General features: G+C 43.0%; 1 protein-coding gene across 2 annotated transcripts in view; it reads right to left on the bottom strand.

The window, feature by feature from the left end:
* Positions 1 to 16,753, bottom strand: part of LOC138656749 (malate synthase-like) — a 79,997-nt gene that overhangs the window by 54,656 nt on the left and 8,588 nt on the right. For both annotated transcript variants that reach the window (XM_069743967.1, XM_069743966.1), the window contains exons 4-7: positions 14,135 to 14,225; positions 13,962 to 14,038; positions 11,775 to 11,885; positions 8,249 to 8,308 (exon numbers count right to left, since the gene is read on the bottom strand). In XM_069743967.1, the coding sequence (XP_069600068.1) occupies positions 8,249 to 8,308; positions 11,775 to 11,885; positions 13,962 to 14,038; positions 14,135 to 14,225 (339 nt within the window). The remainder of the gene's footprint in view (positions 1 to 8,248; positions 8,309 to 11,774; positions 11,886 to 13,961; positions 14,039 to 14,134; positions 14,226 to 16,753) is intronic.

A 16,753-nucleotide genomic window follows, 5' to 3' on the forward strand; every position in this document is an offset into this window, starting at 1 on the left:
AAGTTACCTTTCCTATCCTCAGTCTGTTTAGTAAGTCTGGCCTCCCTTTGCTGAAACCTGTTTCATTTCTGTGTTTGTGACTTTCATCTTAACTCACAGTCAATATATGTGGGGGGCTGCCTTTTCCTTTGGGGAATTTCTCTGAGGCAAGGTAGGCTTTATTTTCTATCTTTAGGGCTAGTTAGCTCTTAGGCTGTGAAGAGGCGTCTAGGTCGTGTTAGGTACGCTCCACGGCTATTTCTAGTTGTGTGATAGGATTAGGGGTTGCGGTCAGCAGATCTCCCACTTCCCAGAGCTTGTCCTGTGTGAGTTTAACCATCAGGTCATTCCGGGTGCTCCTAACCACCAGGTCCATAACAGAGGAGGTAATGACACACTAATGCATGTTAAATGCCTCTGTCAGAGATTGACAGCGCAATTTAACGTTAACAGCCGCGGGTGAATTGCGATTCCACACGCAGCTGTTAGGGGCACATGACAGCTGATCAGATCAGCTGTCATGTACCAGAAAAAGTGTGGGCTCATTGCCGGAGTCCGCACCAAACAGGGGGAGGCGTCCAATGCCGGATATATCCGTCATTGGACATTAAGGGGATAAGGCAAGAATGGATAAACAACTTAGTCTACGTTCACATTAGTGTTTTGCATGTTTGCGTTGGGCGCCGCAGCGGCGAAGCATGCGTCATGTGCCCCTATATTTAACATGGGGGGGCGCATGGACATGTGTTGTGCTGCGTTGTGCGACGCATGCGTTTTTTTTGCCGCAAGCATTGGGCAAAGAAAACGCAACAAGTTGCATTTTTTTTGCATCCAAATTTCAGCAAAAAAGGATGCATGCGTGCGTTTTGGTGCATTTTTATTTGCATTGTGTCGCCGATGCAGCGGCGCACAACGCAAATGTGAACGTAGCCTTACCACTGCATTGCAACTTAGAATCCTAAAGAAAGAGTTTGATTTTCTTACCACCCCTCATCGCATTGTAACAAAGTTTTATTTGCTGCCAAAGGTGCATAAGTCTGTACAACAACCCCAGGAAGACCAATTGTGTAGGGTATTGGCAGCCGTTTTGAGACACCATGTATCTACTTGGACTATTTTTTAAAACCTTTTGTCAGTTCTTTAGGTTCATATGTGGGAGATTCTTCTGTGTTTTTTTACAGGCAGACATCCGTCATGGCCATGGGAGCAAGGTGTGTCCAGTCATATGCAAACCTCTATATGGGTTGGTGGGAGGAGGCTCTGGTACGCAGTCTGTCTGCATCTCAAATTCATGTGTTGAGATACTTTTGTTACATCCACAATGTCCTGCTTTTCTGGACTGGTACATTGGATGAGTGTGAATTCTGTATCAGTCAACTGAACGATAACCCTTAGAACATCAGGCTCACTTCCCAACTTTCTTCTTCTACAGTGGACTTTTTGGATTTGAAGATTTCTCATTTTGGCACATGTGTAACTACCTCTTTATTTCATAAGGCTACAGTTACTAACAACTTGTTTCACTATACGAGTTTTCATCCTGCACATCTGAGGAATGGTGTAACTGCGGCTGAGGAAAAATTTCAGTCCTACCACAGACTTTCGGGCTCAAGCACAAATTCTTATGGAGAGATTTTTGGCCAAGGGCTAACCGCATAAGATTGTATCACAGGTGTACCAACATTCATATCAGTGACAAAATGAAAGATCCTTGAACCCCGTACATGACAGACATTGCCGACTATAAATTTGATATCCCCATTCAACAATCAATGGAGTGATATTTATCACATCCTCAAAAAGAGCTGGGGTATTTTGAGCAAACCCAAGCTGTCTCCATTCATCTCCACCACCCCCAAGATGGTGGCCAGGAGATCCAGGAATCTAAAAGACCAACTTTCTTACAGCCACTTTAGATGTTCTACCAGAAGACTGAATACAGGTAACAGGCTTATTGGATCATTTCCCTGTGGTGGTTGCATAAAATGTCCATTTATGACTGCAGCAAGGAACATCACTCTCCCTAACTACCCTGAACCGATTTGTTCTCTCTCATATTTCAATTATTGTACTCGTAACGTTGTGTATGCATTAATTTGTTCTTGCTCAAAGGTTTATGTGGGTCAGACGACACTGGAACTACGGCAACTCATAAAGCAACATCTGTCAAATATAACTATGGCAAGGAAAGAAAAAGATAAGGGTAAGACAATCTCTTCCATAGCCTCCCATTTCCTTGATCAATATGGGGGCTGCAGCAGGTGTCTCCATGGGCATTGAATCAGTTTGTACAACAATTAGGGGGATTTTGCCACTTGAAACTTTTGTATCTAAGTAGATTTACAGTCTCAATAGTCTTGCACCAGCAGTGTTAAATGAGGAACTTCTGTATGTGGGTTACTACAAAGAAACATATACAAAAAAAAGTTTCACTCTGTGGTGTTAAAGCATGTAGACAAGGAATGTGGATACCTCTCTCAGAAGCCTGTATTTATGGGTGGGTAGGATCCTGCTGAAATTAAAACCACCACATGTTCATGGGCAGAGTGCTCGGTCAGAGAGCTAACATACAAATAACAAAAGACTGACTTCTAAGCTAATGTGAACAGGTGCATACTAGGAGAAGCCACCTCCATATGCAATATGCAAAAAATGTTGCACTCTGTCGTACTAAAGCATGTCAATGTAAAATTTATGAAATATGAATAGCAATACTGCTCTGGATAATAATAAGAAATTGAGATGCTTAGCACATAATTTGGCCAATTCATGCATTCCCGGCAACCAATGACAAGGTGGCCTAATGCTGCTGGGACCCAGGAATTCCTAGGTAAATGTGGATACCTCTCTCAAAAGCCTGCATTTATGGGTAGGTAAAATCACTTCTCACTGATATTCAACACTGTTGTCGTGATTCTTTTTACGTATACTTCTATTTATGTATTTTTTGCACTTTGTTCTTCTGGAGATAAAGAAAAACACAAGGAAATGGCAAGTTTCTTTAATCAATCTCACCATATGGTAGTTAAGAATCTAACAATTTTAGGCAATTGTGATGTCCTTTATTATGTTGGGTTAATGACCTACATAAGGTTGAATAATATTTTTTTCTTTATTATGATTATTGCCAAAATATACACTTTTTTTGTATCCTAGAATCTAATTGTGTGCATATATACAGTATACTCTTATCATCTTACTTTACAGTACACTATAGTAGTGTTTACTAACTTTATCTGCCATTCCATACTTGATAGGTTCCTCCAATAAAAATAAAAAACTACAAAACTATTTTGACGCTTACTCTGTGTTACTGCACTAACTTGTTAACTGCACAAGCACATAATTATCTTTCTCTTTGGCAGTCTTGCCGTTCATCATATGTGTGTACTGACTTCCGGCCCACATTGTGGCTGTGCATGCATGCATTGTAGCACTGGTGGACACAGACAGAAAAGGGCCCCTGTGAAAGAACAATATATGGGCCCTTTGCAGTCCAAAGCTCCTAAAAATTCAAAATTGCACCTGATTTGGAGGTTGAAATGGGCCCCTTACCCCTTGCGCCCCTGTGCAGCCGCACAGGTTGCACCAATGATATGTCCGCCTGTGCATTGAAGCTACTCTGTGCCTGACTTCCACCAGTCTCGGTCTCTTTATGTTTGTCATATTGCGTCATGACCTCACTACCTCTGATTGGTGTATATCGAACACATGATCTGGTGTGATCATTATGCGTCACTTGCTAACGCTACTTCCTGTAATGCCACAATGCTGGTACTATGGGGTCCTGCGTACGATAATTTCTGCATGGTATATTTATCGTCAACATGCGTCTGTGCATTTATACTATTGTCCCTGTGGAAGCTGTACTTGTTTGCGGCAATATACGCAGGGTCTTGTTCTCTCCCTAACTACCGTAAATGATTGACACAGGTCTTTTAAGGGCTCACACTATGTGATGCATTATCAAGTCCACATATTAGCTTATCTTTGCATATGGAGTTTATCATTCTTTATGTATGATACGCAAACACGCTTTCTTCAGCGCTGCTCAAGGTTTGCAGAGCGGCCGTGGAGAAAATTTCTCTTAGCAGAAGACTTCATCCACTATAAGTTAATGTTCAAAACCTATAACTCTGCCCTTTATCTGGCCAAACAATCCTACTTCACCACCCTCATCACCTCACTATCCAACAACCCAAAACGAATTTTTTAAACCTTAAACTCCCTCCTGAAACCTAAAGTACAGGCCCCCATTACCAATCTCAGTGGTGAGGATCTGGCCACTTTATTTCCTAGAAAAAAAATCAACCACATCCATCAGGATATCTCAGCCCAATCTCGTCAGTGCCTGGATCCCCTTCCCTGCCGCATCTCAAGCTCACTAGACATCTTTGAGCCTGTTTCAGGAGAAGTTTACATGCTCCTCACATGTGCTCGGCCTACAACCTGCAACAGTGACCCCATTCCTTCACATCTCATGCAGTCTCTCTCACCAGTGGTCACCACTCACCTGACTAAAATATTTAACCTCTCTCTTTCTTCAGGTATCTTTCCCTCCTTATTTAAACATGTCATCATAACCCCTTTACTAAAAAGCGATCCCTGGACCAGAACTGCACTGCTAACTACAGACCTGTCTCTAACCTTTCCTTCATCTCTAAACTCCTGGAACGCTTGGTCCACTCCCGTCTAATCCGCTATCTCTCAGATAACTCTCTTTTCGACCTCTAACAATCTGGTTTCCGCTCTTTACACTCCACTGAAACTGCCCTCACTAAAGTCTCTAATGATGTAATAACAGCGAAATCCAAAGGTCATTGCTCTCTGCTGATTCTCCTGGATCTCTCTGCCGCATTTGACACTGTGGATCACCAGCTCCTTCTCACTATGCTCTGCTCCATAGGCCTCAAGGACACAGCCCTCTCCTGGTTTTCCTCCTACCTCTCTGAACGCTCCTTCACTGTATCTTTTGCCAGCTCCTCTTCCTCTCTTCGTCCCCTTACTATCGGGGTTCCGCAGGGCTCAGTCCTAGGCCCACTCCTCTCTATACACGGCCCCTATTGGACAAACAATCAGCAGATTTGGGTTCCAGTATCATCTCTATGCTGATGACACCCAATTATACACTTCTTCCCCTGACATCACCCCTACCCTAATTCTAAATACTAAGGATTGTCTGTCTGCTGTCTCTAACATCATGTCCTCCCTCTATCTGAAACTAAATCTCTCCAAAACTGAACTACTTGTGTTTCTCCCTTCTACTAACCTCACTCTACCCAAGATCGAAATTACCCTGGAGGGTTCAACCATAACTCCCAAGCAGCATGCCCGCTGTCTTGAGGTCATATTCGACACTGAACTTTCCTTTGCTCCCTATATCCGATCACTCACTCGCTTCTGTCACCTGCATCTTAAAAACATCTGTAGAATCCGACCTTTTCTCACCTTTGAAACTGCTAAGACTCTTACTGTTGCTCTTATTCATTCTTATTCATTCTCGTCTGGACTGCAACTCTCTTCTGATCGGTCTCCCTCTTACCAAACTTTCTCCCCTCCAATCCATCTTGAATGCGGCAGCCAGGGTCATATTTCTGTCCAGCCGCTTCACCGATGCCTCCATATTGTGCCAGTCATTACACTGGCTACCCATTCGCTACAGGGTCCAGTATAAACTCATCTCTCTCACCCACAAAGCTCTCCACCTTATATCCCCTCTCTCATCTCTGTCTATCGCCCTACACGTGCCCTCTGTTCTACAAATGACCTAAGACTAACATCCCCCCGTAATCCAAATCTCGCACCTCCGTCTCCAAGACTTCTCTCATGCTGCGCTCTCTGGAATGCAATTCCCCAGACGATCAGACTGATACCTAGCCCCGATCTATTCAAGCGCGCTTTGAAAACCCATCTCTTCAAACAAGCCTACCACATCAACTACTCAGTAAACTAAATTTGCCCTGTTCCCTCCTTCCAAATATTATTCTGAATCTGCACCCTACTATTCATCTGTCTCCACACCCTCCATGCACACGATAACTGCACTTGATACTTGACTATTGCACTTAAACACACGGGCTGATGACCGGATCATGCAGCTTTGTATGAAAATCCCTATTTACTATAATTGCCAGACCTGAAATAACAAGCACTTTTCACCTATTGTGTCCCCCCATTTCCTTGTAGATTGTAAGCTTGCGAGCAGGGACCTCACCCCTAATGTCACTATTTAAATTGTCTTAATTTGTATTGAATTTATTGTCTGTACATGTCCCCGCTTAAAGGGACTCTGTCACCTGAATTTGGAGGGAACAATTTTCAGCCATAGAGGCGGGGTTTTCGGGTGTTTGATTCACCCTTTCCTTACCCGCTGGCTGCATGCTGGCTGCAATATTGGATTGAAGTTCATTCTCTGTCCTCCATAGTATACGCCTGCGCAAGGCAAGATTGCACTGAGTCCCTTTAATTGTAAAGTGCTGCGGAATATGTTGGCGCTATATAAATAAAAAATTATTATTATGATGATATTTTGTCCTTTTTCCTCTTTATGGATTAGATCCATTTAGGTTTACTCATCTGACTTTCGGGTCTATTTTTTTAATGTTCTGCCCCCAGGTGTTCCCTTATTCTAATTGATTGCTTTAACACTCTTGCACTTTATTCATATATGTTATGCATGTTATATATAGATATTTTTTGAACATTTTCTTGGATTAGCCTGTGAAGCTGTGTTAATTTCTTTATCCCCTGATATGTCAGATTATGTTACATTGTCTCAAATTGACCTTGTGAGCCTTTCTATTTATAAGGCCCATTGTTTGGGTTTTATAGCTTTATGCCTGTTTGTTGTTAGCTTGGGTATGCCACAACCTCATTAAGGGTCTATTGGTTGTCGTCATGTAGCCTGTGGCCGCCCTTTGAATGTGTCCTGGGTGATAGACACTATGGGAGAGTTGAGCGCAGCATTAGCACTCTGCTTCTGACTGTGTAACAGATGTTGTTAGGGGCAAGAATTGAAGCAGTGAGTGACACCAGTGCTGTCAAACAGCTTCTAGCACGGCCCTCAAACAAATCACCATCAGAGGGGTGTCACTTGCTGCTTCTATCACCGCCCCCTAATGGCGATTAATTTTAGGGGAGTGATAGATTAGGGATTAGCTAGATGGGGAGAATTGTAAATAATTTTATAATAAAGCTAATCTCAAAAGTGGTTAGGGTGTAGAAATAGATCTTTAGAAAGAACATTTTAGGTGGTGCGCCAACCCTTCAAGCATATTTTCTTATACACTTTGGTAGTGTATTGCTTTTAAATTTTCATGTCATTATTTTTATTATATTAAAGTCATCCTTAAATCTTGCAGTTTTCCTTTTGGCTCATTCTATTCTGTAGTCAGTGATCACTTCTCTATAGCCAAATGATTACCATTATAATCAGGAATACAACAAAAAGCATATTCTAAAGATTATGGGTGTAGATCACCTCCTCCTCCTTGCATTGTGACCTCTGCACAGGTAACAGAGCATGCACCAAAAACATCTTCCATTCAATAACATCTACACACCTGTTTTCCACATCGACATGGCCACTATAATGCATACGGTTGACTGAAACATAACAATGTATGCAAGGTATTGGTCGATATTATGGCCACAATATTTAAGCTGCCAACCCACGTCAAGGGTCCTTACACATTGGCAGTCCTAATCTGAAAAAACACCATAAGAGGAAAGACCTCCACTATTCTAAACAAAAAAACACCAGTATACAGGCAAAGATGCTTACCTGTTCAAGGCCTCCAACAATTGCACTAACCAGGGTGCAGCGGACCCAAGTTAAGATGGCAAATACACAGGTGCAATAATACCGATAATGCAGCCACCATACGGTTGACTGAGCAGAGCAACAGCTTAGGTAAGATAACCCCCCCCCCCCAAAAAAAAAAAAAAAAAATTGTATAGAAAACTAAATTTAAAAATCTATACTCTAAATCAGTATAAAAAATAATCTTATCAGCATGTGGTTTTATCTAGGAAGATCTGATGAAATGTTCCTTTTATAGCAAAAAAAAAAAGAACAAAAATAAAACAAACTAGGACAAATGTATGATATAAATGACTCCAACGTTAAAATGTACAAATGATGAAGGAAAAGGACTTTATCTGCATCTGCCACAATACTTGGCGCAATCACTGTTAGAACGGTTTAGTAATAGGTAAATGCCATAAATGTCCTGTAGTTTTGTATTGTAGCTAGAACATTACATCTCACCTTTTCTTCTGTCCAGACAAATATTTGGTTCCAGAGTCTCGACTCTAGAAAGCTTTCTACCTGGAAGACAATATATATATCAGTACTCCACTGAAATGCAATATGTCTTATTATGGTTAATTATTAATTAACATTAGAGTCACCTCATTTACATCATCCCTCTGTCTGTAGATGACAATCCTTTCAGGAAATTTCAGATCACCAAAAAGGAAGAGATCATATTCACTCTTCGTCTCGTTAGATATATGTAACTTATGGCTCATGCAGACGACCACAATCATCGTATGTGTAGCGCAATGGCCGGTGCCACTGCATGGTGTGCCCTTCTCCCTCCATGCAGGGACGCCAGCTTACTCACCGCCCCACCCCTGAGTCGTGGTTTCCCAGTGTACTCCTGCTACTTCCTGGTGTGCGCGCATGCGCGCTCTCCCCTGCTCTTGAAGGGGCAGTGCACACATATGGTAAATACCATCAGCTTGTTGCTAGGAGGCATTTAGTATAATTAGTACACTTGCATGATGGCTTGCAGCCAATTGCAGGCAGTCATCCTGTATTAAAGAGTCCCTCTCCCTTAGGGAGTTGCCAAGTAACGAGTTGAGTCACTAAGTACTTGGTGTTCTACCAGTTCAGTTGTGAGGTTCCCTGGTCCCAGTGTGGCCACTTTCCTGAACCAGAATCCTCGGTCCCGGTGTGGTCAGTGTCCTGATCCTGGATCTCTGGTCCCAGTGTGGCCAGTGCCTGAACGTTGACCCCTGGTCCTGGTGCGGCCAATTCTGAATCCAAAGTCCCCTGATCCCTATGCAGATAGTCCTGTTCTCGAAGTCCATGTCAGCTGCAGTATCAGGATCTGCCTAAGAGTGGTACCTGGTGGCTACCTGCATGCAGCCCAGTGTGTGTCTCCACCATCAGGAGCAACAGTGAACAACTGGTAACCACTTAGCTACACCCCTTCTTAGGTAGGCCCAGCCTTGTATCACAGTGGGTCCACAAATCCACATGCACTACCACCTCAATGAGATTGTAGTCTTCAGCCCAGACTGGGGTAGTCATCTAACAAAGTTACAGGTGATTATGGCGGCTCTGAGAAAGGTGGAGCTTACCATGAATCCCCAAAAATGTGCCATGGGGAAGGAAGAGGCCAAGTACGACGAGTATGTGCGCACGTTGTGGATTTGGCTGCGGATCCACAGCAGATTTAGCCCTGCGGATCCGCAGCAGTTTTCCATACAGTGTACAGTACAGTACCATGTAAACCTGCGGAAAACCAAATCCGCAGTGCACATGCTGCGGAAACTTCCGCAGCGTTTTACACCTATTCCTTTATAGGAATCCGGAGGTGTAAAAACACAGGCGAAATCCACACAAAATCTGCACAAAATCCGCAGGTAAAACGCAAGTCATTTTACCTGCGGATTCTGCAGAAACCGCACGGAAAAATCCGCAATGGAATCCGCAATGTGTGCACATACCCTTAGACTACATTGTTGGTAGAGGCAAAATTAAGTCACAGGTAAACACGGTCGAGGCAATTCGGTAGTGGCCGCAACCGCTTGGAATTGGTGCTTTTTGGAATTGTGGGATAGTACCAGCAATTTATCCCAAATTTCACCATAATTGCCTCACCACTGACAGATCTCCTAAAAAGCACCAAATTTACAATGGCTAAATGGACGGCTGAAATAGAAATGGTATTCTAAGAGCTCAAGCTGGTCCTATGTAAACAGCGGTCCTGGTCACAGGGGACTTCAATAAAGAATTTGTGGTCCAGACAGATGCTTGGGAGCCGTTCTGTCTCTAGATAAATAGTGAAGAACATTCCATCCTGTATCAGAGTTGGAAGCTCACTTACTGCGAAAAAACTATGCCATTGTCGAAAAAGAGTGCTTAGCCATCAAATGGGCCATTAATATGCTGAAGCACTACCTGCTATATCGTAGGTTTAAACTAGTGTCAGACCATGCACCCCTAAGATGGTTAAGAGAAAAGAAGGGTAAGAATGCCCGGGTGACTAGGTTGTTCTTATGTCTCCAGTACTTAAGTTTCCACCTCCAGAATTCCCTGTTTATTGTCTGAAGGTGCCAAAAACCTGGCTTTGGACGGAGAGGGGCAGGGGGTGGTTGGGGTGGAATGTGTGACAAAGATTGCTATATTCCCTGATGTGGAACCCAGAAGTTTCTATCCAGTATGTTATGTGCTGAAGGGTTAATCGGCCATGACCAGTTTGTGGGGGTTTTTTTGTGAGTAGTTGTGAGAAGACTACTCACCATATCTCCATCTCAAGAATGTAGTTCGGCAGGTTAAATGTCCGGCCACTGAGCTTTTTTTGTCTGTGTCTGGAGGCAAGAGCTCCAGAGAAGTGTTTATGTACAACTGGGCTGAACTCTGCTCTCTGTCGTTGTTCCAAGAGGGCGGATCCCCGCAGGCATATGGACTGTGCTATTCGTTTGGTTTCTTTTCCTGTTTTGCCAGAAAGGCCATAATTTTATATTGAACCCTGCACTAGTTTATGCCGTGTTCTAAATAAACGAACAGAAGAAACATTGCTGTGTCTACATCTATGAGCAGCTGAGTAGCATTACCACAGCAGGCTTAAGTCATTGTTATCAGCAACATGAAAATTTAAATGATATTCTTCCAGCAGCTGCTCGCTTACAGTCATCGGGGTGGTCATGGTCACCGCTCACTATACACTAATCACTCCATGATCAATCCTCCTCTGCACTTTGATTGATAGTTTGCTCTGTGCACATAAGCTGCATACACGCTGCAGAGCAAGCTGTCAGTCAAGGTGCATGAGGAGTGATCGCAGCATGCTCTCTGTGTGGTGAGCACTGACAGTTAAGGTACCGTCACACTCAGCAACTTTGCAACGAGAACGACAACAATCCGTGACGTTGCAGCGTCCTGGATAGCGATCTCGTTGTGCTGGACACGCAGCAGCGATCTGGATCCCGCTGTGCCATCGCTGGTCGGAGCTAGAAGTCCAGAACTTTATTTCGTCGTCAGGTCGATGTGTATCGTCATGTTTGACATCAAAAGCAACGATGCCAGCAACGTTTTACATGGAGCTAACAACCAGCTACAACGATAAGTAAGTCGCCGTTACGTCACTGGATCGCTCCTGCATCGTTCTGGAGTTGCTGTGTTTGACGTCTCTACAGCGACCTGAACAGCGACGCTCCAGCGATCCGCTTGTTGTCTATATCGCTGCAGCGTCGCTGAGTGTGACGGTACCTTTACTGTTGGTCTTCTTGTGTAATGTTTTATCAGTGTGGCCATGCTGATCAGTACATTAGAGGCTTTGGTGCTACAGTAAGTTATGTGACTCCTTTTCGTTGGCACAGGCACAGTTCCATACAAATTTGTGTCTGTGTCTAGTACATTTAAAGGGTCTAAGCAGCAATTATTTTGCTGACCTGAACGATCCCGGGAGTGGGATCTCTCCTGATAAATCATTCGTGGCTTTTCATCAGTCTTGGTAAATTCCTTTAAGTATTTTGAAAGTGAGAGAAACAATATAGCTTACCTTTGATAAATAGAAAAAGGGCCCACATTCACTGTCATACAGTCTTCTCCCAGCATGGTACATCAGTAGACCATAATCAAAGAGGGGGCCTGGGATCTCTCTGCCATTTATCTGTGATGAGAAAACTGTAAGTCTTAGGTTAGCGCTACATGGCAAGATACAGTATGTCACAAAAATGTAAAGATTTCCTATGGTGTCGCATCAAGAATCCGAGTGCGACACAGAGTCGCATATGGTTCCACATGTGTTGGATGTTCTGTCACTGGTTGCAACTCGAACGCCACACACTTTCCATAGATTTCAATGCACATGCATGTGACTTGTATGCAATTCATTTGTTTTCTCTGCAGCAAAAATCAGAACTCTAAGGCTATGTGTACACATTCAGGATTTCTTACAGAAATTTCCTGAGCAAAACCGGACATTTTCTGCAAGAAATCCGCATGCGTTTTTCTCGCTTTTTTAACCGCGCTTTTACCACGTCTTTGGTGCGTTTTTTTGCGGATTTTTCCGGAGGTTCCCAATGCAATAATATAATGGGAAATCCGCAAAATTATTGAACATGCTGCGTTTTTCACGGAAAAAAAACGCATCATGTGCACAAAAATTGCGGAATGCATTCTAAATGATGGGATGCATAATGTATGTGTTTTTTCGCGTTTTTATAAACCATGAAAAATCTGCAACATATGCACACAGCCTAAAATAGTTTTGTGACTTTTCAGACAAGTGCTGTCATGCAACACTTGTCACTCCAGTCTAAGACCACATGAGGCACCTAGGTCAGCTATACACTGTACTGTGCAGGAAGCACACAACTGGCCAGCTGTACACTGTACTATGCAGGAGGCACACAACAGGCCAGCTGTACACTGTACTGTGCAGGAAGCACACAACAGGTCAGCTATACACTGTACTGTGCAGGACGCACACAACAGGCCAGCTGTACACTGTACTGTGCAGGAAGCACACAACTGGCCAGCTGTACACTGTACTATGCAGGAGGCACACAACAGGTCAGCTATACACTGTACTGTGCAGGAGGCACACAACAGGCCAGCTGTACACTGTACTGTGCAGGAAGCACACAACAGGTCAGCTATACACTGTACTGTGCAGGACGCACACAACAGGCCAGCTGTACACTGTACTGTGCAGGAAGCACACAACAGGTCAGCTATACACTGTACTGTGCAGGACGCACACAACAGGCCAGCTGTACACTGTACTGTGCAGGAAGCACACAACAGGTCAGCTATACACTGTACTGTGCAGGACGCACACAACAGGCCAGCTGTACACTGTACTGTGCAGGAAGCACACAGCAGGTCAGCTGTACACTGTACTGTGCAAGAAGCACACAACTGGTCAGATATATATGGTACTGTACAGAAAAATATTACATGACATTGTGTCACAGTTGAAAAATGTGTGCATTATTGCTATAATGTTTCTATTATAGTAATGTTTTACGCTTTGTATATTTATTTATTTTTTTAAATAACATGGTGTGATGCAGAAGAGTCAGACGTTTGGGGTCAACGAGAATACATAACCAAGGGAAAAGATGAAGGCGTAAGTCAGGTCACAGTCCAGGGTCAATAACAAGAGATAGCGGATCAAAAGCCGAAGGACAAGTCAAAGGGATAGTCAGAACATGGTCCAAAGGGTCAGAAAGCAGAAGATCAGAACTCAGAGCAACAGAATCAGGCTAGCACTCACCAGGAAGCACAAACTACATCTGGCAGGGATCAGGGGCAGACAGCTCAGTTAAGTAGCTGAGCAATAACCAGGACACTGAACACCTAACACCTGCAGAAAGTCCCGCATGTTTCAGTATCAGATTGGACAGCAGAGCTGTCATTCAAGGCATAGACAGCCCAGCAAGCTCATCACAGTATTTGACAGCCAAGCTGTCAATCAAGACACAGACAGTTCAGCAAGACAGTTTCCATAGAACAGCATAGCAATCATTCACTGAGCAGAGGAATCGTGACACAAGGTATATCACAAGCCAAACACTTAGCAAACCTGTTACTTTATTATGATGCTTTGCAGGTAATAACATATGGTATATTTCCTCTCATTCACAGTGATTATGAATTAGTCAGCAACACTACACAGAAGATAATGGCTACTCCAGAACATGAAGGGGCTAGATTCAGGACCAAGATTGTGTTATATTACCAGCATATTATGTTCCACCATATTCCAAGCCCTTGGTCTAAGCATTAACACAGGGGCCTCAGAGATTGGAGGTAGACCTGCAGATTATAAAACATGGTACATATTAATAAAAGTGCACAATCATTCTAATTCATTAAACTGTAGCAACTTACTGAAAATTTCATGTTTATTACCTGGTATCTTGCCATGGACGACTTGGTAGATATTAAAAATCCCTTTGATCTGATTGTAAAATGTCGGACAGTTTCCATCATCAAAATCCACCTAAGTGGTTAAAAATGAGATACAAGTGTAATAAGCGCAATTTACAACAGCAGAAACTGATTGTCAGTGATGTTTGAATCACATTGTATAATCTATAGTATTTGTGGTCAATAAATATAATGTATATACTAGTTACATAGATCATACTGTATAAAGACCAAAGACCCATTTACATGCCAGATTTTTTTGTACATATTGGTTTCTTTTTTTTCGAGTTAATGGCTTTCTGATAAAAAAAACAGACCGCATATTTTGTGCTGCATCCATGTGCTGCCTGTTTTTCACCAACCAATGCTAAGAGAAGTTTGGGAAAACTAACATTTTTTTTTTCTCAATTGAGGAAAACTAGTGACATACGGATCAAAAATGGATGAAAATTTGAGCGAGCACAGTGATGAAAATCAGACTATGACATTAAATATAACAAAAAAATGACATCTGAATCCGGCCTAACTGGTGCTCGTTTAGTGGCCTGTTTATACAGGTTGACAAGTATTGATGGGGGTAAAACGATTGTTAAAGACTAATTCTTATAATCACAATGTGGTCTTATATTAATGTTCACATATATTCTTAATCATTTGTGCCAATATAAACTTTTAAAAAAAAATCTGCTCCGTTTTGCACATATCACCCCCTGAAGATTCCCCCTCCAGTCTCTATTTATCCTTCAGTTGCCTTTGGAACTGTCCTGTAGACAGGGATGGATAAGGGGCAGGCAGACTAGGCATTTGCCTAGGGTCCCCGCTCCATCAGGGCCCCCTAGCCAGTGGCATGCTGCTAATAGTGACATACCATGTGGCAGCTATGGGGCCTGTGAGTGAGGGGGGCCCGGCGCCAGCGCTGCCCCTCATTATCAGTGAGTATGTGGTGGCTATAATACTGCAGAACTATGGGGCTGCATCATACTCTATGAGGAAGTTGCATTATTCTCTATGGGACTGCATGATGCTCTATGGGGTGGCTGCATTATACTCTATGAGTGTGCTGCATTATTCTCTATGAGGGGGCTGCATTGTACTCTATGGGGGGCATAATTATACTCTATCGAAGACTATGGGGTGCATTATACTATATGCGGGGCTGCATTATACTATATGGGGGCTGCATTATACTGTATCGAGGACTATGGTGAATGTTATATGAAGGACTATGGGGTGCATTATACAATATGGAGGACAATAGGGAGTGCATTATACTGTAAGGAGTACATTATACTGTATGTAAGACTATGGGGTGTGCATTATGTTATATGGAAGACTATAGGTAGGACTATGGGGAGTGAATTATACTATATAGAGCAGGGGTGTCAAACTGCATTCCTCGAGGGCCGCAAACCATGCGTGTTTTCAAGATTTCCTTAGCATTGCACAAGGTGCTGCAATCACTATGTGTGTAGGTGATTAAATTATCACCTGTGCAGTACAAGGAAATCCTGAAAACATGACCTGTTTACAGCCCTCGAGGAATGCAGTTTGACACCCCTAATATAGAGGACTATGGAGTGTGTATTATACTATATGGAAGGCTATGGAGAGTGTATTATACTATATGGAAGACTATGGGGAGTGTATTATACTGCATGGATGACTATGGGGAGTGAATTATGCTATATGGAGGACTATGGGGAGTGTATTATACTATATGGAGGGCTATGGGGAGTGTATTATACTGTATGGATGACTATGGGGAGTGAATTATGCTATATGGAGGGCTATGGGAAGTGTATTATACTATATGGAGGACTCTGGGGAGTGTTTTATACTATATGGAGTGCTATGGGCAGTGTATTATACTATATGGAGTGTTATGGGGCACATTATACTATATGGAGAGCTATGGTGCACATTATAATAATCTTTATTTTATATAGCGCTAACATATTCCGCAGTGCTTTACAGTTTTGCACACATTATCATCACTGTCCCCGCTGGGGCTCACAATCTAAATTCCCTATCCGTATGTCTTTGGAATGTGGGAGGAAACCGGAGTACCCGGAGGAAACCCACGCCAACACGGGAAGCACATACAAACTCCTTGCAGATGTTCAAGGTGGGATTAGAACCCAGGACTCCAGCGCTGCAAGGCTGCAGTGCTATCCACTGAGCCACGGTGCTGCTATATGGAGGATTATGGGGTATGTATTATACAATATGGAGGACTATGGGGTGCATTATACTATGTGGAGGACTATGGGATGTATTATACTGAACAAGCAAAATGCTGCCTATTCATCAAGTGATTGGATTGTTTATGCTGAAACAAAAATCACTGTTCTCAGCAGCACATCATCCGGTGAAAACTGCAGATATGCTGCTGATAATATGATACTGTATGGGGACAGACTGATCTATTAGTGATTGTTCTGTCCCCATCATTTTTCCTCAGCCGGTGTAAAGAGGTCTGGAATCAAGCGTCGTACGACTTCAATATTGTTAATCACACACATTTAATGGCCCGAATAAATAGCGCTTGGAGGGGAATCCATTTGTGAAAATAATGCTATTCTGGAAATACCCCTTTAATAT

The sequence above is a fragment of the Ranitomeya imitator genome, chromosome 1, assembly GCF_032444005.1.
Source record: "Ranitomeya imitator isolate aRanImi1 chromosome 1, aRanImi1.pri, whole genome shotgun sequence".
In the NCBI taxonomy this organism is placed as follows: domain Eukaryota; kingdom Metazoa; phylum Chordata; class Amphibia; order Anura; family Dendrobatidae; genus Ranitomeya; species Ranitomeya imitator.